Genomic DNA, 24,879 nt, shown 5'->3' with positions numbered 1-24,879 from the left:
TCTTAGCAAGTCTCAACTGGGGTATCATGTCCTGGTTTTGGCACAGCATTTTGAATAAAATGTGAACTATTTGAAGAGAGTCCAGAAAAACATGACCTAGGAATTCAGTTTAAGCACTGATAAGCTTACGAGCTGGGAACCACTGGAACAGGTTGCATTAGGGTTGTGCTGGAAGTTTGTAAAACTCACGAGGCAAACATTTGTCAAGAGTGACAGAGGTAGATTTGTTTCATTCATGGTTCAGAAATGGGGCTTTAGATGACCTTTGGAGCTTCTTTCTAGCACTGTCTCCTTTGTTCCCCTGAATTTACAAGAGCCAGTTTTATTCATGTCAGCTGAAGACCTTGTAGACTTGCAAAAATCTTTATTGAAAACCACCTCTTCATTTGTCTTTCAGAACATGAAGAAATCGATGTTGCAAAAACTGTTGTCAATGGGCTGAGCAGCAATGGACAAGAAAAAGGTGGGTTAAGATCTCCAGAGACACTTCCATAGCTCCTCCCGCATGTCAGCTGGTGATGTGCTTGATTTTCCTGGAAATTCACTGCAGTGGGGGCTTCCAAATTTAGTTCACTTGGCGACTGACACAAGAAAAGCCTTGTACTGCCCCATGCTAGTAGCAGCAGCATTTCTTAGTTCAACAAGTGTTCTTTGTCTCTTTAAAGTGGCAAGCTGGACTTGCCTCTGTATATTTTTAGTGCTGTTCTGAGGAAAGCTGTACACTACTTGTGGTACTTGTGAGCACCTGCGGTTCGGTATCTTAGTGAGTTGAGACAACATGGGTTTGTGGTGCTTGTGTGTGAACTGTGTTAACTTCAGGGAGAGGTGAAGGTTTGAGTCTGGGATTAAAGGGCAGGAACTAATCATTTAAGTGATGGAAAAAAAACCCCTAAACAAACCAGTCTTCATGTTAACATCTGCAAGTTTGCAGTGTGCTTTATAGTGTTCAGTTTTGCAGAATGACGTGTCTGTTTTGGCAGGGTGAAAGTATGTGGGTATGGGTTGATTTTCTGTTGGTTTAATTTCCTTTCTTTTCCTTTGATGCCTTTTTATAGTGGTTGGTATTTTGACTGCATTGTGGATGGATGAATTCAGTCAGTTTCAAAGCAGAACAGATTTGGGATTGTTTTCTAAGCCCAGGCTGTTTGATTTGGGATCTGTTGTATTCACAGGGCCTCTGCTCAGGAAGAAGTATGGAAAACAGGGTTTGATTTGGGTTCTTCTTTTATTAAAAAAATTTAAACAATCCTATCAAGTTAAAAACTAATGATTTTATGAGTTTTGAAAAAATTCTGTCAGGCTCTTTGCCCAGGCTTTTGTTGCTTGAGACTCCTTTTCTCGGTTGTGAAATCTCTGCTTTCCAGTTTTGCCGGGTATCAGAAAGATCTGCCACAAGAGGGGGTGTACACACCACCCTCATGTCAATGCCTCCCTCAAGCCGGCCCAGTGCTCAGTGTGAGTCTGTTAAGTATTAGAAATGTGGTTCCTCTTACTCCTGATTTTACAGGCAAGAGAGAGGTGGCATGGAATGTGATGAGACATCTATCATTTTCCAGCTGATACATACAGGAAACAGGTTTTATAGAAGAAAATCATGGCTCTGCAGAAATCAAGACCACTACTCAAATTATTCTGGTAGAGTCATGATATACAAGATGTTTATCTTGGCAGCTCCTGTTGAGATTCACTTCTGAATAGTATTTGTCTTTTTCACAACGACCCCTCTTTGTACCCGTTGATTTGAACAGTTTTGTAACAATTGCTAGAATTTTGCATAGTGCTATGTATGGTTTTCCCCAGTTTTACTACATATAGTATAATTTGTGTGCTAGCTGATGAAGTCAGGTAGAAATCTCTTCAATTTACTGTTTATATGGATGGATTTTTTTTTTTTCTGAAATAGCTGTATGGATGCTACCCTTTAGCATGGGACCTTTTTCAAGATTATTTCACTTCCTTCTGTTGGTGAACTTGTAAAAAATGAGCCATGAAGTTCAGAATTCATGTAATGTGGCTAGTTTAATGTTCTTCTCTCAACCTTACAGTACTTGGGGGTTTTTTCCACTTTATTTTGTTTTTACTGAATCATATTAATGTTTTACTTAACATTTTTATTTTTGCATGTAGTGTACCTCAGTTAAATGATTACACTAAATTTTTCTGATGGCTTCTAAAAACTAATGCTTCCAGATTCTTTTTGCCTGCAGCATAGTGGCAGTCAGCATTAGTCCATTCAGTAAGCAGTTCTATCTGCTGCATAAAACAGACGCATCCTGAATTAGGGCGAATGAAGGGATATTTTTAACAGTTGCATCATTGCTCTCTGGACTGCTTTTGTATTTGAAATTTCCTGCTATTGTGTCTCCAAGTACGTTAGAAAATTTTGTGGCATGCTTCCCAAACTCTGTTCTTTCCTTTTTGGATGTGCCATTTACACTTTTGTGTTTGCAGCTGTTGACGTCCCTTTATGTACACGTTCTATTTCTGCCGTTAAAATAATCCCTGTGAAGAAAGTGAAAAGTTCTCCTCACCTAGTGCTGCCTACAGGTATCTTCTTCTTTCCTCCCCTGCCATGTGTTAGTTAGCCGTCATTGTCTCTCTTCTCTCTCTCTATCATTGTCTCTCTGCTTCACCCACATGCTTTGGCTAATTCTCAGCTTCATGCTCCTCTCACTCCTCCCAGAGCTGCAGATTTCATCGGTAGGTAGTGCAGTTAGCTCTTGATGGCACAATACACTGTTCTCAATTATGCTGCTCTTCTGCAGACATAATTGTGTCCACTTGAATCTGGGAGCATTGTAAGCTCTTCTACTAATGCTCAATTTTGAAAAATATTGTTATCATTATTGTAGACTCATTTTGAACTGAACTGCTGAAGAACCAAAGAATGTTTCCTGCATATCTTTGGTCTTTATGAAAACAAATGGTTCAAGCATAGTTCCACTTTGGTGGTATGGTTTTGTTTTTCTGTACATGCACTGAATTTAATCCTCATGTGAATAAGTAAAGATGTTAGGCTGTCTGTCACCCTCTCCCCAAGAGCATGCTTCCCCACTAGAAGTACAAGATTATGCCTGTACTTTGCTGGATTTGGACAGTCAGACTAGTGTAGCTGACACTGCTTGTCTCTCCTAATCTGTCACACACGTGCTTTGTTGGACTAGTACAGTGCTAATGTCTTGTTCATTGCTAACTGCTAGATTTCTATACTGAGAGATTCAGATTCTTGTTTTCTGCCATTTGTGAGGGAATTCATCGTTCTAGACGTTTGTTTTCATCTCCCAAGGTGAGATAGTCTAGCAAGATTTTATTTTCAAATATTTTCGAAGCATTTTAATTTTTTTGATGAGTTCAGAGAATTTTTTTTCTGACTCTTATTCTTTTGGTTCAGTATACAGTTTTAATCTGTTGTATTGAAAATTTTTAAAAAAAATACATTGATTCCCAAATTTGATTCTCCTCCAATATGCTGATATTGTTTTGATAGGTCATACATGTTAAGCTCTGTTTCCATTTCTCTCCAGTGCCTGTGAAGCAAATGTAGAAATAGGGTTGCAGGAGGAGAGCTACCCTGCACTTTTTGTGGACATTTATCTCAAGCCTAGTGACTCCGAGCATTGTGTCCATGCTTTACAGTTATAGCACTCTTAAAACTCGAGTCTCAGAGCTTAAACCTTTGTCCTGTGGTTTGAAAGTGAGTCCATAGAGTCCTTGGGCTCTATGTTGTGCCGTGTGGCTGGGAATGATAGCTAGAACCGCACTCAAGAGCAAAAGGAATCCTGGCCCTACCTGAATCATGTGAAAATGAGAGGAGTCAACTTCTATTTCACAAGGAATGTGGGTGACCTTAAGTTGTGATCAGTTGTGGTAGATTTAAGGATGAAACAGCTTTTGATGTGTCTGGGTGGATAGTCTTTTCCCTCACAGAGGCTGCCTCTGTGCTGCCTCAGTTAGCTAAAGGCTGAAATACAGGAAAGTATCTTCTGATTTCTTACTTATTCCATCCTTTTTATAGTCCTAGGTATGGATCTGAAGCTATGCTTTTTGTGAAATCCCTAAAGCATTGGAAACCCATGTAAGGCCCTTAACAGTGGAGATGCCAGCACAGAGGGCTTTCAGTGAGAGCCAGGGGTTTAGCATTCATTGAGTTTCTCCTCTTACTGCCATTGTCCCTCTTGCATATTGATGTTTCCCCATATTGTGACCACACTGGCTGTGGTTTGCATGGTTTGCAACCTTAGCCAAGGTGCTGCCATGGTCTGTAAGTTGTACTGGTGTCGATTTGGTGAGGCGTTTCATTGCTGAAATCAGTCAGGGAATGCTGATCTGCACAAATGTGGGCTGCTGTCTGGACAATAAATAGCAGGTTTTGCTCCCTCTGTCCAGTCTGAAGCCATCATTTTTGTTATCATAGGAGTTCCTGGAGAAGAGCTGCATCCTTCCCCATGCAGAGGGATAGCATGATCCTCAACCCATAAAAACAAAAATGATTTTGTTGTCACTTGTGTAATGCAGCATGGGCTCAGTACCCCTTCACGCTCCCTGTGCAGTCATGGTAGGGCTGGCAACTCTATGTAGGTAAGTGAAGTCTGATGGCAGCTGCAGGGTCACTAATACTGCATGGGAAGAGGAGGTGATGTGTTTGTTTTTGGAAGTAGCCTAGAGATACGAGACAGTTTTCAGGTTTATTATTTCCAGGGGTATCTTAAAGGAAACAACTCTCCAGAAAGATTTTAAGCAGAGGGAGAAAGAGAGGTAGCTTTGAAGTACTGGTTTGTTATTACTTAATAGGATGACAGGAGGAGAGATCATGGACTGAAGTACACAAAGGTAAGCCTACACAGAAGCTGTGCTGAACTGTGCCTCAGCAAGGCCGCTGGCCTGACTGGTACCTGGCTCACAGGTTGAGCTGAATAGGCATGTGTTAAATCTCCTACTTTCCAGGATCTGGGTTCCTGTGTCAGGAGGTGAAACACTGCAATGCAATGGGGAGATGGCAGGGAGGTGGCTTACAGTGCCTTGCCTTTAGATTGTATTCAGCATTGTTACAAGATTTTTATCTTCCAGTGGTCAAAAGTCTTTTTTCTTTCCTTTTTCAGTCCTCCACAAAAGGCATTTTTAAGCTTTGGCACACAAAGCGTGCGTTATGTCACTGGGACATCCCTATAGAAGAGCCACAGGTGTAATGGTAGACTGTCCTTGCTAGCACAGTGTCTCTGTACAAAGTAGAACAAATAAAGCAAATAGACCTGTGACCTTTGGTTCAAACACTCTTCCCCCCCCCTCCCCCTCTTTTCTTAGCTCTGTTGCACCAACTCAGAACTTAACTGCTCCATTCATCATTTACATGAATACAAAACTGCTTTGATTTTCTCAATGCTTTAAATACAGAGCTAATCTTCATCTGCACAAACATTACTAGATTGATTCACCTGGAGGCAGCCGTGCTAAAATTACTCTAGAGCTCTGATGGCTCCTGATAGCTTTGCATCATCCCTTTCTGTGTGTTTCTTCTGTGCATGTGCATTTCCTGTAGAAATGGATCCCACAAAAGTCTGCAGTGGAAAAGGAGCTGTAACCCTCCGGGCAACTCCATCCTATGAAGGGAATCGGGCTGTCACTTCACCATGTCTTCAGGATGTTGAGCAACCTGAAAGTAAGTGGAGGAAGGTTAACTGGAATCTTTTACTCACAGTAACCTCAAGACAGGTCAGTCCAGGGTATTTGGCTTACTTTATAATTGTGGTTTAAATCCCAGAATTCCATAGCATAGTTGGGAACCTCTTGCAAGGACCAGACCAGTAGAGACACTGGCTCCTAGTGTAGGTTTCATGACCACTCAGTCATTGGCTAAAGTTTATCAGGAGCACCAAAAACTTCTTTTCTTTCTCCCCCTTCCACTGCCCCCAGAGCGGCCTGTGTCACCTCTTTTTATGTCAGGCATGAGGTGGAACAGAAAGAAGCTGAGTGATGCTACTGCCACTGCAGCATTCAGCTGGGTTGTCAGGGAAGCGGGGATAGCGTCCCTCCAGACAGACAGCGTCGCCACGGAGCTCTGCCGGCTTTCAATGGCAGACGTGTAATTACTTAATTGTAGGAGACAGGCAAAGCAGAACAAACCTGGCCAGTGTCGTGGGTCTGGCAAAGACGATGAACTCTCAAAGGCAAGATGCCGTTAAGGGGGAGGGAGTAAAACGTGCTCTTGAAAGCAAAGCATACATCGTTTCTCACTGCATTGTTGGAGAAAGGGCAATGCCATTAATTCCTGCCCTAATGTGCCACTTTATGCTGTTTCTTCTCCCGTTCTGCTCCACCCGTGACCTACCCTCTTTTTATGCTTGCCTTTCTCTGTTTCTTCACTCCTACCCCCTACTGTTGCCTCTCTCCTTTCTGTTGATGGCTTCATAAATTTCCAGCGGCTTGAATGGCAATGGGCCCATTACTATGGAAATCAGTTCATTAATACTTCTTTTGCTTACTCTCTCAATCGCTTTATGAAATGCACTTTGGAGCTGGAAGAGCTTCGTGCATGTAACTTAAACAGCAAAATGGGTACAGGGTGGGAGGAGCCCAGTGGGAAACGGGTAAATATGTGATGAGACCACTGCACGTAGCTGCAGGGGCTGGGTTGTAAAGTGATGTTATAACTCTCTTCATGCACTTAGTCTGCAAAACTTGATCCATTTGTTGATAATCCTATCTCTCAGTCACATATAGTGATATTGTTAAGGATAGATATGTCTTCATAATCTGAATACAGGGTCCCTACATTTCCAGTAATTTGTGGTGTCTGGTTGTCAAGCTGGAGCTTTAGAAAGTAGCTAGCTGGGCAGCCTTTTTGCCTCTGAAATGAGAATGTCAATGAACAATTGTTTCTTCATTGCTCTGAATGAATTGCCTTGTGTTTACAAAGGTCAGAAACAAGGAGGACATCATGTTTAGGGCTGGTCTCTATGGTAATTACAAAGCCCTGTCAGAAAGCATTTTATGTGTGAAATGAAGTAGCTTGACTCTTAACTTCAATTGGTACATGTTTTCTGGAAATGTAATGGTTTATTTTTTCCCCCTTTCTTTTCCTCTGTGCCTATCCTCCACCCCCAACTCCTCTGTCCCTCCTTTCTTTGAAACACTTAGGTCTGGAGGCAGAAAACTCAGAAACAGGTATAAACATTGGCTGCTTCTTTTGTTACTTCTGTTGCTTTATTGGAATTATTTCTTGTTGCCTGGGAGAAAAAAAGAAAGGGGGGGAAGGGAAGAAAGTAGTCCCCTCCTTTTACTTATCCTGAAACTGGAGGGAATCTGTGATCTGAGTTTTCTTTCCCCTCGCAGATGATTGGAGGTCGTCGTCGTCTAACACTGATGCCAATGGGGATGCCCAGCCGTCTTCTCTGGCTGCCAAGGGTTACAGGAGCGTGCGTCCGAACCTTTCTTCAGACAGCAAGCCACAGGTAAGCCTTCCTTCTGTGACCCTGAGGGTGATCATCTGGGTTCAAGCACTGGATTCATGATCAGGAGGCCTGGCTTGAACTCCAAACTTGGCTGCAGATGGGTAAGTTGCTGTGCCTCAGCTTTTTCTACCTTTAAAATGGGGCAACACCGATGTCAGCAAAGTATTGTGGAGTTCATGTATTTAGGCACACCACAGTGTTTCCTGGGTGGATGAAAGAGGAGGACAACGCTATTTGCAAGAAAAAAGGTGAAGTAATCATCTGTAATTATTTTGGTTTTTATGCTGGTTTATTTCCTAGAAATTGCTGTGGGCTGAAATCAGAGTTGCACCCTACATTTAAAATAAAATGCCTTTCAGTTTCAACACTGTAACTGATAGAAGCCAACAAGGGAAAGGTTATCTTTACCTGAAGGTAAATTGTTGAAGTCAGTCTGCTAAGAGAAGTGCAATGTCATCCTTTTATTTTTTTTTTTTCTTTTTGGGTGCTCAGTCTGCACAGAAGCAGTCTGGAAGCTGGTAAGGAAGCCCTTCATTAGACACAGGATTCTTGTGTGGAACAGTGTCCCTTTGAAGCCTAGTCCCCTATCAGTGTGACTGCTCTCACCATCAGGGTCCCTTTAGCAATGCTACAGACCAGGTACCGTAAGTTAGAAGTGGAAGAAGGAGCAGCTCCAGTGAAGGTGTGGGAAGGAGCAGTACCCTAAAGACAGACCCATTTCTGCTCAATACTTAGAGCTGTCCTGTAGTCCTTTCCTGATCTTTTTGATGAGCAGAGAGAGCACTGGTGCACATAATACTTGTTACAGAAGTCTCAAGAACTACTGTTCAAACTGAGCTGAAACGGAAGAAATTCCAAAAGGAATGAACCTGTTCAGAGGCAGAATCCTTTAGAACAGCACTAACCAAACCACTCCTTCTCCACTCCCTTATGCTTCAGGGAAGGGTGGGAGGGGCAGAGGGGGAGCGTGAGGACAGCAGATTTGGAACAGCAGCTGTAATTTTATGAAACTTTTCTACATCTATATCCACATAACAAGAATAGGTGCTTGCCACAACTTGTCATATGTGGATGACTTTTAAAGGACATCTCTTTCCAGATTTGAATGTTGCAAGCTGTTAAGGCATCTTCATTCTCTGGTTTTGACATTTTTAGCAGTGGTTTAGGCAGCCTTTGCCCATAAAGATATGACAACAGAGTGTTTGTAAAACCCGCTTTCACAGTCTCCAAAGGGTTAATTTGCAAAAATCCAGGGAGCTGCTGTTCACCAGGTGGGTATTCTCTTCTTTCCAGTAGATCATAGTGTTCAGCTACTGGCAAAAAAGCAATAAATAAAATTAAACCTCTGCATTGTTATTTTATGTCCAAACAGTTTGGCTTTCAGAAAAAAATCACTGTAATTGGAGTTAGCAAGCTATATGTTGCCAAGTACCAAAACCAGTAAAGCTTTTCTTATTATTTACTAGAAGCAGGATTTCTCTCTTGGTCATCTTGATTCTGGAGGCAAATTCTGATGATCTCAGTTCCTCAAGAAACTTTAATTATTCTGATCTTCCTGAAAGCATTTTCAGGATGGAAAAAATCCTACAGAGAACTGAAGAGCTGGCCTTTAGAATGAAGAAATGCTGACTTTTTACTTAGCCAGCTATGGTAGGCTACAGCACTTGCATGATGTCTCTTTCATTAGCACTGGTGAAACTTGGCAATGTTCATTTTTCAGCAGTGCACTTAACATGCAGAGCTAGTCCAGAACTCTGAATTTGGCTTTGCAGTTCAAATGTTCCAGTGCTGGGAAGTGTTTAGTTGCGCAAGCATGAGACTGAATTTAGTTGGCCATGATGTTAAGTCTTGACTGAGGCCTTCCCAGGAGCATGGTGGGTGTTGCTGTGCAGGCCTCTTGAAACAATACAGTAGTAAGAATTATTGAATGCAGAGAGAGAAACGTGTAGGCAGGGACTTGAGGGCTGGGTTGAGTTTGTGTGCTGCAGTGAGCTGTGCTAAGAAAGTGTGAGATGATGGATATGAGTGGGTTCTGCACTGCCCTTCCAGATACTGTATTTGCTTTTTATTCTTGCTGTATTAAAACCTGCTTAACCCAAGTCTAATGATCAAATTCATTCTGAGAATTTAATTTTTTTCCTTCCTTTTTCCTTTCATTTGGTGCTGCTTCCTCTCTCCTTCCTACCTTCTTGACTCTGCCTGATCAGGCCCTTGCCCCTCCCCGTCCTCCTCTTCCCAAAGAGGAAAGCTTTGCATGGCGTCCTCGCACTGACACTAAAGCGACCAACCTGTTGCCAGTGCCCATCATGGACTGTGTGTACCTGAATGCACCCAAGCCTTATACGCAGCGTGCATCACCAAACACCAGTGCCCGCTGTTACTTGTCATCACCCACCCCCTATGGGGCCGTCCCCAGTGGGAAGCAAGGCTTGCCAGCAGGGTGTTCTCCCTCTTCAGGCCCCAAAGACGAGGTGCATGCTGGGCAGCCACTCTTGGAAAGTCACTCCTCATTGGGTGCATCATCCTTACAACGCAACCCTGACAGGGCAGATGCCAGTAGTAAGGCTGGAATGAATTCCAGTCATGAGGCGAAGGCGGATAAAAAGGTCAGCAGACTATATGTAGCTTGTTTATCTAACAGCACTTGCTCAGGCGCATCTCAAAATTCCACTGGCACCACACATGACCCGGCAGCCAGCACCAGTTTGGGCGCTGAGCTCACTCAGGCACCAGCCACCAACATTGTTTCCTCTGTAACAGACACTGAAAGGTCTCTTCCTGCTGCTCCTCCTCCTCCTATTCCTCCCAGGCCGTACTTTTACATTGTCCTCAGCAAAGACGCAGTTAGTTATGGTGCAGGCCAGCCCTCCCGGACTCAGTCATCACCTCCGCAAGCTGTGAGGGACAGAGTGCTAGAACCCCAGAGCACAACTGCCACAGAGGACAGGATGAGAAAAGAGCCTTACCTTACTCAGCAGCGACAGCCACCATACAAGGCAATGGGACGCAGCATGGTACATGTTTTCTCCATAACCTTGTTTTCTTTCAGCTGAGTGAACAGTTCTTTGATTCATTACCATGTTCCCTTAATGCTTTATTCCCCTCCTACCTTAATTTCTCAGTACTTGTTGTGCCGCCCTGAGTCTTATGGTCTTTTACTTGATAATATTTAACACCCCATATGTGTCCCCTCAACGTTGATCTGTGTGTGTGTGTGTGTGTAGTGTTTGTAGGGAGTTGGACTGGCAAGGATCTTTCTGTTTTAGGGAGATGTAAAAGAAGCAAACTCCATATTGTGTAATGGTTAGAGCTTCTCAAGTGATGGTGAATGCTGAGCTGTTCTTTGGTTTAAGTTAGCCTCACTACACAGAACTGGAGAAGAGGGGTGGTGAGGGGGAATAAAGATTTTTGTAAAAAAACCTCTGTGTTCATAGAGGCCAGGGCTGCAAGCACGAAGAAGTATGTTTTCTTAAGGAAAGATGATCTGCTGGGGCTTTGTATCATTTTGGGTACATTCCTTGCATGACACGATATGGCTGCATTAGATGAAGTAACAATCTCCCCCAATGCATAACACCACCTTGTTTCCTACAGGATGCCACTGCCACCACCTCAGCTCAGCCTGGAGTTATAGTAGTCCCCCTCCTCCAGGTTAATCCAGACAGACAACAAGAAGGCAGCTCCAGCACTCCACCACCGCCTCTGGTTCCTTTCGGGCAAGGCTCCGTATTCCCTGAGATTGTTTCTCCTGGCTCACCCTTGACTTTTCCAACTCTAGACGATTTCATTCCCCCACATCTCCAGAGGGGCTCCCACCATAACCAAGCACCCTCCACATCTGGCACATTACCCTCTGTTTACCCGAAACTGCCATTCTTCTCATCACCACCTTCACTTGTCCCTCCAGTCTCGGGGGCTTTGCACAGGGGCTTGAAGCCTGAAATCACTGGAGTCATCTCACATACAGTAAGCTTGCCAAGTACCCTCCTCGCCCTTTTCCTAAATTTGTGTTCCTGGATTAAAATTACTTTCTCCTTGCAATACTAAACTTGAGGGAGGAGTGATGACTCACTCCCTGCCAGAGCAGCATGACAACTGAAACCTTGTTTGCCTCCTGTGCTAGTGCATGCAGTTTGCCTGCCTTGTGCAGCTTTGAACTTTCTTTTGACTTCTCCCAACATTTGACTGTCTCCCTTTGTGCCCATTCTGCTGGGTGATGCACACCTTAGGAGTCTTCACAGGATTTGTTCAGAATAACGAATTCTGCATAAACTGAATAGCTGCAACTAACTGATCTTTTCAGGCTCTTTTTATAGCATCCTTAATTGTGTTGGAATAACATTTGAAGCAGCAACAGCAGGCCAGTTAAAGGTTAGGGCTGGCTTTCTGTTCCACTTGGAGCCACAAGACCATATGGTCTCCACACAAATCCCTGATAAAATCAGTGTAAGATTGCTGCCAGTATCCAGTGACCTACAAGTTATAAGATAGTTACTGTACTAAGAGTCCTCCAAGCATGGAGGTGCTATGTGATAGATTAAGCAGAGACTGTCTCTTCATTTTGGAATTGCTTGTTTTGAAAATTTTGAATAATTCACCCTGCAAGAGTTTGAACTTGGAATTAATTTACTGTGTACTTTTTGAGTTAGGTTTTATTTCTCTTCAAGCTCATCACCTATTTTAAAAAGTCCTTGAGGACAAGGAGGAAAAGTAGCTCTCAGTTAAAGCTGCAGAGGAGGCAAAAATACCCTACCCTCCTCATGCTGAAAGTCTTATGGCCACCTTTTCTTTTATGCTTGCTTGTGAGGACAAGGAAGAAGTTCAGCAGAAACTGCATTCTCTCATGATGCTTGTCCTGCCCTTTGACTCTGTAGGGATCTAGCAAACAGACATGTGGGCTGGAGGAAAGAAAAAAACCCCAAAGATGATATTTTCAGTAGTTCTCAGGATCAGCCTTTCTACTTTTATTAAAATTGGTAGGGTTTTTATTAAAGAGAGCAATGAATGAAAGTTTGGATTTGGTGTTTTGGTTTTGTTTTTTGTTTGTTTGGTGTTCTTTGTTTGTTTCTGTTTTGGAGGGGTTTTTGGGTTGTTTTATGTTTTTTTTTTTAATGGAGTCCATCTGCAGATTCCAGAAAAAAAAAAAAATCAGGAGGCATCCAAATCACAGAGGAGCATTGGAAATTTTACTTCACCTGACTTTCTTGAGATGAGAGTTGAGACATTTTTGGACATGCTCACTTCAGGCATGTAGTCACTGAGCTCTGTTCAATGATTTAAATGGTCTTTGTTCACCCTCTTTGGTGGCTTCACTGGGGCTGCTAAGCCTATCCTGAGCCAGCATCCCTCCTCTTTGAGGGATTCTTATTAGTGTTTTAGTTATCAGAGTGAAGCTCAAAGCCAATTCTCATACTTTCCCCTTGCTCTTCCTTCTTTTTACTAATTGCATTGTTTGGAATATTATTGCAGTCAGCAAAATGGAGCTGGTCTCTCTAGGGGACATCTGTTCCTGAAGACCACTGATTTTTTTCTGTTCCCATGAAATGTCTATGGCCTGATCAGCTGCTGCTTGAGGCAAGATCGCCTTTATCCAACAGAACAAGATTGTTCTTCCCCATTTCCCCTCCTGGTTGGAGAGGCTGCAGGTGCTTGTTCTTACTATGGCCAATTGTCACTATGATTTATCTCTGAGCTCTGGTGCCAGGCCTCACTTTGGCCCCTGTTCAGTCCCCTGCCTGGTGCTGTAAATCCTTTCATCTAATGCTGGCGTGTAAGAAGGGCACTGAGTTGCAGTTGCATTTAGCCAGAAAATCTGGGAGTAGGGATTTTTCTGGAGTAGTATTCTGGGTACATTCAGGGGTTTTTAATAATGGTGAAAATACCCTTGAATGCTCAGCTGATTTTACAGATCAGTGGTTTGCAGCATTTGAGTCTGACAGTGGAGCAGCAGGAGTGCAGGAATTTGGTTTGCTGTCCCATATTCTCTTTGTTTGGATGCTCAGTCCCCATTAAGGGTAATTGTGTGCCCAAATTCCTTAAGAAGCTTTGAAAAATCTCAGTCTAAACTGATGTACACACAGTCTTTAGTCATCATCCCTTCTTTATCTTAGCCACCTTACCATCACCAGAAGTCCAATACCCGTGGACTGAGGCTTTTCAAAGGTGAGCTAGGTTTCAAAGTCTCCCTGCTGACACAGCCTGTATTTCTACAGAGCAGCCTGAGCTGTGGTGATATCAGAGGTGGGTTTGAAATAAGCAAGTAATGGAATTGGATGCTTTAGGAGAGCAGGAGCAGCTTGCTATCTGTGCTCCAGCAGCAAAGCCATCTCCCTTACTAGAGTCCCACTTGTTACCCTCTGTCAGTTTTGGGGCCTTTTTGTCGTTACTCTAATCAGGTAGGTATCACATCGTCTCCTGAGTGACGGTGCTAACTTAATTCCTTAGACTTCTCTTATCAAACCAGCTACAGTACTACTGTTTCACTCTGGAACTGCATGAGTTTTGCATGTCTGACTTGCTATGAAAGGAATACTCTTGGAACAAATGTTTGTGTGTGGATGTATCAGGGGAAAGATGTCTGGATCTTTCCCTCCTCCTCCAGATTTGCTCATTTCTGACACCTTGTGTTTGCTCCAAAGTTGTCTGCTAGATGAACTTAGTGCCCTCTTTTGGTGTTGGAGTTGTGAAACCCAACACTGAATAACTATAGTACTACCTAGCAAACTAATTTCATTAACAATGAGCAGGGTATGTCCAAGGAGCAGGGCAATACTTGTGCTTGTGCCTTTTTTTACTAAAATTTGCTGTAATCATGCTTCTCATTCAGCCTAGAATGTTGGGGGTTTTTTTCCAGATTTTCCCAGTGTAACACCTATCTGCATGCTACTAATGATGTGTTGCTCTTCTTTTCAGGACCCAGGTCCTGTGCTAAATGAAGTGCCCCAGCCTGGCACTGACTATCCAACCTCCATCACTTCCATCAGCAAGTCTGCCTCTGCCTATCCTTCTACCACAATCGTCAATCCCACTATTGTCCTCTTGCAGCACAATCGAGGTAAGGAGATGTGCATATAGATAACTTTGGCTCAAAATGAGCAAACTGTTATGCTACAAGGAACTGGAGAATGTGTGTGCTGTTGATAATTAGGTCCAGACTACTAAGAACTAACAAAGTTGTCTCGAAAAAGTCTTAGTGACTGGAACATACAGCAGGAAAGTGAGAGTGATAAGTTTTTTCTAATTAAAACCTGTGGATCAGAAGCTTTTTGAGGCTGGGGAGAGATTTTTAACTGGGCTGCGGATGTATGAATAAGCTATTGGAAGGTAACAGCTGTCAGGTGGTCTTGTGGTGGAAAAAGTTGTGTGCTCTCATGTATCTGTAGAAACAAGGTAGTTTGAAAAGCTGATATGCTACTTCTCAGCTACTGCAGTGTGAAAGCAGCTGTATTTCCTGTTACTGTGGGAGAGATTTGACCTCCGAATTTGTCGCAGAATTTGCCCAGTAGTAAATAATTTACTTGCCCACAAGTTTGATCTTGGCAATTTTTTCCTCTATCAGTATCTGAATGAACTCAAACTTACATTGCAGTAATCCTTGAGCTCTGGATTTGCAGATGAGCAAAACAGCCTTGTTTGAGAACTCCCAGGCATCAAAACCTTTCTCACACAAGCTGAATGGATAGTTCTATCTCTTTACTTCTGGATTTGGAGGGAAACTTTGCTTCTCCTTTTTAGTTCTCTTGATGGCTGGCATTACCACAGCTTCCCAATTCGCTGTGCTTCACCAAAAACCACAGCTTGTAACAGGCCAGAGATGCAGTCCAGTTTGCCCTGATTTCTAGTGGACTTGGGAAACTCCAGGAATCCAGCCATTATTGCTGGGGCTTACCTTTTCAAAGAAAAAAAAATCAGAAAATAAGGTCAAGGCCTGCACTCTCATACTGTAGCCGTTTTAATTATAGCATTGGTGTGCTTCTTTGCTCCCCTCATGAGATTTTTATCAGTGCCTTTTAAAAACAGGCTTCAGTCTTTGATCTTGAAGGTGGCGTTCTCACTGTAGCCCAGCGGATTAAAGGGGTAATGAGTGGATTATCTCCTCCATTTTGCTAGCATCTGAAACAGTTTTGCTTATATGCTTCTGAATGAGGATGTCTGGATTCCTCAGCTGCTTCAAAAGCAGAAAATCTGATTTGAGGCAGCCTTTTTAAATCTCAAAGCTTTTTGTTGACTTTCTTGAGGTGGGATATGCTTTTGCACCTTTTTTTTTTTCCCATCAAATTTGGAGTATTTTAACACAAGGCTATTTTCCCTCTGTAGACTTGAAGAGCATGAGAGACAAAGTTGTATCATGTGATGATACATGCACTCTGGCTCTGAGACAACTGATGTGAAATTACTCTGTTTGCTAAGTACCTTCATGGTAAACAGTTTGTCCTGTCTGAATATTGCTTTTGACCACTAGTACTCATGATATTTTATGCTGATGGATTGAAGACCCTTCTCTCATCATGTTTTTTCTGTGATACAGATCATGGCCAGATATGCCATTTGGTCAAGTCTGTGAAGTATATCATTCTAATCCCTGTTTTTCAGTATATATTAGTCAAACAATTTGCATGTATCACGTTGGTTTGACAAGGTATCATAGTCAGAAATTTGTATTGATTGACACTGTATGCTTTAGACCATGTATTTATTAGAAAATCCCATATAAATCATTTTTATGCATTATTGCTGACTTGACAGACAGATGTCCCAACCATCAGACTAATCTTTTTCGAAGGTTGTCACAACATTTGCTTTCTTCCTTCTCCTGTGGAATTTCCTTTGTGTTCCAAGACATGCCGAGAATGAATAGTCCAATCTCCAGAACTGCTCCCTTTAGAGCAGAAAACTGCTCTAAAATTCTTACTATGGTTTATATGAACATTCTCAGTTTTATCTGACCTCAGTTGTTGTCCTTCAGCATAGTCCTTAGTTACTGTTGTAGTGGAAAGTATTTCTCCATCAGGCAAAGTAAGACATCGTATTTTTTTTCTGCTTTTTTTTTCACATGTAGAATGGAAATATTAATCAGATGTGTCATCTTTCCTGCTGTTTTTTTACCATCGTGCCTATTTTGTATAAGAACAAGATCATTGCCAGTTTCTGTTTATTCTTCTTGTACCTCAGACCTATTTTTGAGTCTGAGACATTCTGTTAATGCTTTTATTCCACTGTAATTTTCTTTCATTTCCCAGCATATGTTGCCTTCTTGTAGGTGCACATTTCCCATCTTTTTTTGTTGAGGATTTCCTGCAGTTCCTTATGCTTCCATTCCGATCTAGGATTTATCCCAGCATAGGATTTAGATTTCTTTCTGCAAACTTAGTATTTTTAAATGGTTCTCAGATATTAGTTATCTATTGAATTTCTGTCGTGGCTGACATGATTTAGTTTCATCTTTATGAACCTTATTTGTTCAAAACCAGGTTGCTCTCATGGCATATATCAAATTGTTACTAGGTTAAGTTACACCTTCTCCTGAGTGGTTAATTATGTTTTGTGCTGAAATCAATTCCTTCATGTCAAGTTGATGTTTAGAAAAAATTCCTGTTGTGCGCTCTGAAATACCCTGTAAATTAGAAATTTCAAGGTCATTTTAATGCAGGAAGTCTGAGGTCTCCAGTAGCTTAGTCTTCCAGATGGATAATGTGACTTTCTTTCTCCTCAGTGGATTATTGATTGCTTTTTAACGAGTTAGCTCTCTTGTTCTCTGAAGTGACTGTTGTACCAGATGTTACCTACTTCATGAAAATTACCTAAATAATTTCAAATTTTCTTTTCAACACCTTTATTTTGCCCAAACACGTTCTCAAATACTTGTTTCCTCCTCCCTTTTTTTTTACTGGTTTCAAGTCAGTCTCCTCCAGTGCTGTTTCCTCTGGGGGGCCTCTGAGGGCATCTATAATCATTCCTTCACTGTTGCCAGCAGTTTTATCCTTCTGCTTGACCCTTTCTCTGAGAATCTTACAAGTTTTTGGTCTATGCTCACAGTCCCAGAACACAAGATCAAGAGTGAAAGCCTCAGTTAGCTGCTGTGTGTCCAGGGCTACAATCTGGCTCTGGTCAGGCAGGGGAGTGAAATAGCAGACACCTCCTGCTCCTTCTGCCTCTGTTCATCAGCTGCTCCCTTTTTTACACAGATATCCAAGGGAAAAGGAAATCTCCCCTTCATGTAAAAAGTACATTTCAGTTTTTCCATGAAAAGTCTATGAATTCATGGTATGCTCTCCTCTGTGGAAAAGAGATAGGAAAAAACTCTCAAGCACTGACTCCTTAAACGACATGTTCTTGTCAGAAGAGCTCAATGATTCAACACAGTTCTCCTTGGTGACACCATTGTCACTTACATTTTTTCCTCCTAAGTTCCAGAGACGGGCACTGTTGCATTGCTCACTTGTAGTGTCTTATAATACAGCAACCTATTCCTGGTGGCCTGCTTACCTCAGTGAACCCTGCAGCAGGTGGTTCCTATCCATTCTTCTGGCTCAGGGTGCTGACCCTTCCTTTCACCCAGTGCATGTAGGGGTTTTTTCCTACGTTAGCAGTTACTGTGCGAACATTACGTACAGGAGCAGCTTGCCATCAGTGGTCAGCAGGGCAGAGGGCTGGGGCTAAAGATCAAAGTTCAGAGGAATTGATGAGGGAGCTGCACTGAGGAGAAAGACCAGTCTCCCTTGCTGAGATGATCCACTTAGTACAAATACCTAGTGAAAGTGAGTTCCTCTAGAAGACACCTGGAGGTTTGTTACTACAGCAGACTTGCTTGGCAAATGTTCTGTGCCACCCCAAAGCGCAGTTATTCCCTGTGCAGGCATGGCATGGCATGGTTTATCATAAATATATAACAGGTGTGTTGAATATATTAAAGTTTTTTAATCTTTGCTCTAACAATATGAGCCTTCAAAAGTGTTTGTGCTTTTTATGTCAGTAAAATATTTTATTCTTTTCAAATGGCTTTCATGCTTTAAAGAAAGGAATTAATTGCTTGGGAATAAAAAAAGCGGAGAACAGAGAGTGCTAAGCATTCTTGGTTTATTCCCAGCTGTGATTTGGGTAAGCCATGTGGCCATCCTTTTAGAAAGCACTAACTTTAGGGCTGAGAGATAAACCTGCCGAGAGATACCACAAATAGTCCAGTCTGGGAACTCGTTAATGAAAAGCCTCTAACCAAGGGGTCCGTTTTGAGAATCAAAGCCTTCAAGCTGTGTCTGTGCACAAATCATTGAATCCATGCCTCAGTAATATGTGATGAGACTCAGCAAACAACAGCAATTACTTTATCCTTTCCTGTATCCTTTTGAAATGCTACAGCAGTATTATCTCAACATGTACTTCGTGATAATGGTAACAGTTAGTTATCAAGTTGCTTTACTCTATGAATTTTTTACTGGTTTTCAAATTGTCTCCTGTTCAATGTTTTATTCACTGATGTTACAAAAAAGGAAAATTTTAATAAAAATGCTCTTTGCAAATGTGTTGGTCACTGCATCATGAGATTTATGTTATCCCACAAGGCTGCTATGTGGAGAAGGGACTGTGGGCTGTCACTTTGGCAGGGTATTTGAAAACAGATTCTCTCCAGCAGCTGATATCATTCTACAGTGTATTTCTTGCCTGTCAGAAATGCAGCACCAGAGCACTTGCTGTTTATGTCTCACACATTTGTTCTGTATTTCTGTTTGTTTTGTTTCTTCCTTTACCACAGAACAGCAAAAAAGGCTTAGTAGCCTGGCAGGTATGATGTGAAAGGTCTGCTACCCCCAGCTGCTGCCTCTGCTGGAGCAAAGCTGCCGCTTTGATAGCTTGTGGGGTGCTTTTAGCAAACACACTGCCCAGGAGCTGCAAAGAAATACACCAAACACCTAAATTACTCATCTGTTTGTCATAAGTCATAAAATTTACGAACCTTCTAAACACAAATCCCTCAGTTCTGAGTTTTGCAGGGCAGAATTGTGTTTGCTCATGGTACCAACAGATCAATGCATTGCTATGCACGAGCCTTTCCTCTGCTGTCTGCCCCTATCAGATTTCTATACATTTAATGGCTTTGGGCAGGATAGTGGTGTGCATGTGAATAAGCATATCTTTCTCTCTTCAATGCATGCAGTGATGTAAAAATTATAGGATTTGCAAAAGTCTTGATGGGGCAGACTAAAATTGCAGGTGTTTCCTCTGCAGGAAATCCACATAGAAAAAATCCTTCACTGAATCTAAGGGTTGCTGTGCTGCAGCTCTGCAGAGCAGAGTAGAGCTTCAGAACAACCTGAAGTCCCTTGGTGATGCCTGCTGCTACCTCTGGGGGTCAGTTGGGCAGTGTCAAGGAATTCCAGTTTGGAAGCAAGGCAATCTGAAGAAATTAGTTATTTCCCTCCATCTTTATGCAGACTCCTGTGCAATCATGTCATATGTATGCTTAAACAATATTTGGTATTTACACACTCTGATTAGGACATGGAAATGAATTGGAAACATCATATACTGTCTGCAACAAATGAGATTATCAGACAGGTGAGTGCAGTCTGTTAAAAAGTTGTGCACCACTACTACATACCATGCTCCTTTAGGTTGAAATTGGTAGAAAAAGACGTACAGGAGACTGTATTACTGGCGCTTTTTGATGAAGACTGACATTGTAGAGTTACTAATGAGTCAAAAGAAACAATTCTTGACACCAAAATTATTGTCTTCTATGACAGCTGAGACTGTCATGAGATGTGTGATGGTAACTACCAGAGATGCTTGCCTGCTTTTGCTGGCATCAGGTATTTTCTTGGGAGATTTCCTTCAGTCTAGCTGTTAATCACAACCGGCAGTGACACAGTCTGTCTCATCAACTACTTGCTAGCATTTTTGCCTTAAAAGAGCAGAAAATGGTGATGTTGTGAAATGCTGGGATGAGGTAAAAATTCCCCCATTGTCATTTCCAGATTCAGTGCCAGACAGATTAGTTTCTGATAAAGTTGATTCAGCACTTCTACGGGACAAACCGGTTCACGAGCCCGTGCCAAGCGAGAGGAGGGCAGTGGAAGAAAAGAGAAGAACTGTCAAGAGCCCTCCTCACCACATGGCTGATACCTCTGTCGATGATATTGGAATTCCACTGAGGGTAAGACAACGCTGAGCATGTGGTTGATGCACAAAACCTAGGCTATATTCTGCCTACCTTAGGACTGAGGGAACTCACTAGAGGTGCAGAGATTTAAGGGAAGATAGAATTGTAATTCCAATATATTTTATGATGAATTATTCCATTTGCCGTCTATGACCTGTTTCAGCTGCTTCAGGGGAAAGAAAATTAGAAATTAGTATTTCTTCTCATAAAATCTGAAACTAATGTTTTTTATCCCTCTGTTTCCTTCCCATCTAGCTGCTGAAGGAGAGTTTTGTCTCATTTTAGCCATCTTAGAGGCAGATACTGCTTTTATATGTGATTACATTCATTCAGTGTTCAGGGGACTTGATGAAAAGAATTATTAACCTATCCTTACAAGTAATTTCTGGGAATGACTTAAACACTCAATGTTTCTAACTGTCCACTGAATACTTAGGAAATTGGTATGTATGACTAAAACAAGCAAGTTGTTTAATTTTAGGTGTCAAACCAGATTAATACACAAAACATTTCATACAATCTGCAGTTCTAGAGGGGTTACAACCTTCCTCTGCAAAGCTTTTACATTATTACTTACTTGCATGAAGCATCATATGAGGTGATATATCTGAGTGAAATAATTCATATTTCAGAATATCATGCAACTAATATCATGCAGCTTTCACATAGCAGAGTGTAATTTATTTTCATTGCTGGAAGATTTGTAATAAAACTGAAAGGCTGTTAAAGTCACTGTTGATTATTTCTATCTATATTTATTTTTCCAACAGAATACAGACAGATCGAAGGACTGGTACAAGACAATGTTCAAACAGATCCACAAGCTAAACAGAGGTACTGTAGCATAGATGGTTTTTATTTACTTTAAAAGACCTCCTTGATGCCACTTTGTTTCATTTATATGAAGAATTGTACTGGATGTTAAATAAAAGCACTTTATGTTAATTAGCGTTTGCTCTGCACCACAGAACTCAACCAATGCATTTGAAATCTTTGAAGTCAAAGGTAGGAGAACAGTGAAGTCCAAAGAAAGGTCTGAGTTGTTCTGAAAAGTGAACTACAGTGCCCTTACAAAATCAACTATACTATTTGAGACCAGAAAAGCTGATAATAGTTCCATACTAAGAGAAAACAGATCCTGAACTCCAGTTTTACCAGCAAACCAAATCCACACACTTTAAAAATACAGTAGGTTATCCCTGAAATTTCTCTTTACATAAGAGAAAACTTTTTACACTGTTAAGCTGTAGTACCTGCACAACAAAGCATGATTTGAAGTTCACTGAAACCAGTGGAAAGGTTTCCATTAATTTTTGGTGAGTTTAGAATCTGAACTCTGCTTTTTCAAAACCCTAATCTTTCTCCTTTGAAAACCTAGAATTGTGGTGAGCACTTACAAACTTCATAGTGGTGAACTCTCAGGGGATTCCCACCTTGGGGCACTTCTCTGCCTGACTGCTGACACATTCATATTTTTCTTCTCTGTGAGAAATGGCTGCACTAGCATTTGCAAACTGAACCCTCTGGACAGCCTGACACGCAGGCAAGCGCAGCTCAGATCCGTGCTTCTGTAACAAAATGTAGAGCATGCAAAACTGGAGCTGTATTTGCTGCTGCAGGTGCTGTCCTGATGAGCTTTATGCATAGATAAATGCTGTGCTGTAATGGATGGAATGAGGAGGAGTTGAACTATTTCCTAATCCTACTGCTCCTAACAGAGGTTTTTTAGCTCAGCTGAAGCCCCTGCTCAGATGGAGGAGAATGAGTTCAGTCCCCTTGGCTTCCAGGATCTCTCACAAGGCCCAGACATGCAAGGCAGCAATGAACAAAGAGGCATTCTAGGCTGTGTCGTGCTAGAACATCAGCGTGAGAGAGACTGTAGTCAGCTTGAATGGATTCTTGGCTTGCCCTTCTTCCCCTTTAAATCTGTCCTTTCTGTTCTTTTTTGCAAATCATGTTCCTCTCCTAAGACAATCCTGAAGAAAACCCTTATTGCCCTACCTACACATTTCCTGAACTTCCTGAAATCCAGCAAAAAACTGAAGGTACCAGAAGTTTAGTCAGAGTATCTGTTGTCTTGTGCTTTGAGTTAACTGTACTATAGTGCCCTAATAGTAACTAGATGCAGGTTCTAGTTTTCTGTTACACTGCCTGGAAATTCAGTTATGCCCAGTATACCTTCTTGTGTGATGCATAAAATAACTAAATCTTTGCTAATCCATTAATCTTTTCTTGAAGTATGATACCATTTACCCTAGTGTTATTAAAGTAGGGAATAAAATCTTATGGTGATAGAAGTTGGGGGATGAAGCAGAACCTCCACTTCATTGTGGATAGTCTCAAAATCCACCGCTTTTCTCTGCTGCAGAAGAAAATCCTTATTCTCCTACATACCAGTTTCCTGCGTCTACTCCTAGTCCTATCTCTGAAGGTAATGATAAAGGTCCATATATATTTTTTCTGCACAAATGCTGCCTTATCAATTTATTTTCCTCCTGGATTTTTTCTAGTTGCTGAGCTTTATGCTGCCTCATAATGATTTGCTGCACTCTAAGCATTGCCTTGACTGTATGATGCCTTTTTAGCTTTGCAGTGCTCCTCTGGCTTTGTAACTAGTATTTGACTAATGCTGCAAACTCGGGGATTGTTTGGTTTTATGCACTTATCAGTTGTGTGTGCAGTGATTATTTAACATGTCTAGATTGCTGACTTTACATGTAAAGATAGGTTTAAGGGAGATTTCTCCCCCCACCTTTTCAAATCAATAAATTTCATTAATTAGTTGCTTCTGGTTTTTAACATTAACACAGTATTAGGGCCAGACCCAGAATGTCACTGAAGCATATCAGTAAAAAGGCTGCTTGCTTCAGTGGGTTTTGGATCAGTCCCTCAGTGTAGTCTTCTAAAGTGAAAATAACTTGGTAACATAGGTTCAGGGCTGGTCTTAGTTGCACTTGGCATATCTAGGCAAGGACAGAGTTTGGTCTCATCAGCACATCTTGCAACTTGAAATAACACTGTCTTTACCTTATCTCTGCATGTGCTCAGCAGATTCCTTTAAACTTCATATTCAAATCAGAATACTTTGCAGTCATGTTTCAGGGATGGTGAAACAACATCTGTTGCAGTGATAATTGTGTGACTGTGGAAAATATTTATTTATGAGAAACTGGAATCTGTTGCACACGTTGGGTGTGCAGACATTTCCTGATTGGGAAGTTGTTGGTGACAACCTTGTTGCCTCGGTGCTTTGGTGACATTTTAGATCCTGCAATCCAGGAACTTGCCTACTTAGCCTGTGCCTCTGGCCAACCCTGGTGAGACTATTAATTAACCATTTTATTCAATTTTTGTATTAAACATGTGGTGGATATTGTGTAAGAAGAAAGCATGCAATATGAGGTGAGATACTCAAAGAAGGCAAGGAAATGTAAGGTGTATTTCACTGTTAAAATGAACGTGGATAAAGTGTAATAAAGGTATCTAAGATAGTTGATAATTTCTTAGTGAAATATATTAGGTGAAGAGTCCTGTCTTGCAAGTCAAAATGCAGGGTAAGTTATTTTCTCTTGGCAGAATGGTATGTGGGTATGGGTGACAGAAAAAAGTTTTAGTAATTAATGGATAAAGGAGTTTTACAGAGAATATTTCCTTGTTCATAATGAGGTTTGAAAATCCATTTTACGCATCTGGACTAGCATAGTTTGCAAACCCCGTCATGACAGTATATTAAAGGGTCTGTTCTCCCATAAATGTCTCCTATGCACTTAGAAATGTGCGTATGAAAGTAATTTGCTGGTTTATATACTTGAAATTTTATTGGACTAGACACTAGTTTTTATTCTCAATATATTGGGAAGCATTTCTCTAATATTTCCTTGGATTCTTTTCTCGATATGATAAAAATATTTGATGATGTAGATGAATTGGAGGGGTTGCAGTACATGTTTCATGTTTAGAAAACACTTCAAAGGTCCATTATCAGTGTTTATACAGAGATGGGTTGGAGCCGCACTTTCATACAATTAATGTCAGAATGGATTGGTGCATAAGATCTCCTAGAAACATCAAGTTCTGGGCTCCCTTCAAAAATATATTCAGCGTTTCTAAAAACATAAAGGATATGCCCAATCCATGAAATGGAATCCAACCCTGCAGATTCTCTACCATCTAGAGGGAAACAGCCTCTCTTCAGAGGAATCAGATTTTGAAGTTACAAGCTTATGATAACCTGCTTTGTGAAGAAGAGTCCCATGGATAGAATGCAGCTTTGAT

General features: G+C 41.5%; 1 protein-coding gene across 42 annotated transcripts in view; it reads left to right on the top strand.

Annotated features, from left to right (window-relative positions):
• The window catches only part of SORBS1 (sorbin and SH3 domain containing 1), a 162,801-nt gene that overhangs the window by 97,151 nt on the left and 40,771 nt on the right, over positions 1-24,879 (top strand). For 13 of the 42 annotated variants that reach the window (XM_066191365.1, XM_066191366.1, XM_066191371.1 and 10 more), the window contains 13 exons: positions 398-463; positions 2,452-2,547; positions 5,537-5,656; positions 7,135-7,161; positions 7,330-7,448; positions 9,656-10,462; positions 11,043-11,414; positions 14,361-14,502; positions 19,198-19,227; positions 20,420-20,598; positions 21,375-21,438; positions 22,575-22,649; positions 22,973-23,035. In XM_066191365.1, the coding sequence (XP_066047462.1) occupies positions 398-463; positions 2,452-2,547; positions 5,537-5,656; positions 7,135-7,161; positions 7,330-7,448; positions 9,656-10,462; positions 11,043-11,414; positions 14,361-14,502; positions 19,198-19,227; positions 20,420-20,598; positions 21,375-21,438; positions 22,575-22,649; positions 22,973-23,035 (2,160 nt within the window). The remainder of the gene's footprint in view (positions 1-397; positions 464-2,451; positions 2,548-5,536; positions 5,657-7,134; positions 7,162-7,329; positions 7,449-9,655; positions 10,463-11,042; positions 11,415-14,360; positions 14,503-19,197; positions 19,228-20,419; positions 20,599-21,374; positions 21,439-22,574; positions 22,650-22,972; positions 23,036-24,879) is intronic. The other 29 variants (XM_066191402.1, XM_066191391.1, XM_066191390.1 and 26 more) reach the window with 16 other exon arrangements.

This window comes from Chamaea fasciata, unplaced genomic scaffold (assembly GCF_029207755.1).
Source record: "Chamaea fasciata isolate MVZ Bird 193981 ecotype frontalis unplaced genomic scaffold, bChaFas1.0.hap1 SCAF_9, whole genome shotgun sequence".
In the NCBI taxonomy this organism is placed as follows: Eukaryota; Metazoa; Chordata; class Aves; order Passeriformes; family Sylviidae; genus Chamaea; species Chamaea fasciata.
This window is presented reverse-complemented; position numbering and strand designations above follow the sequence as displayed.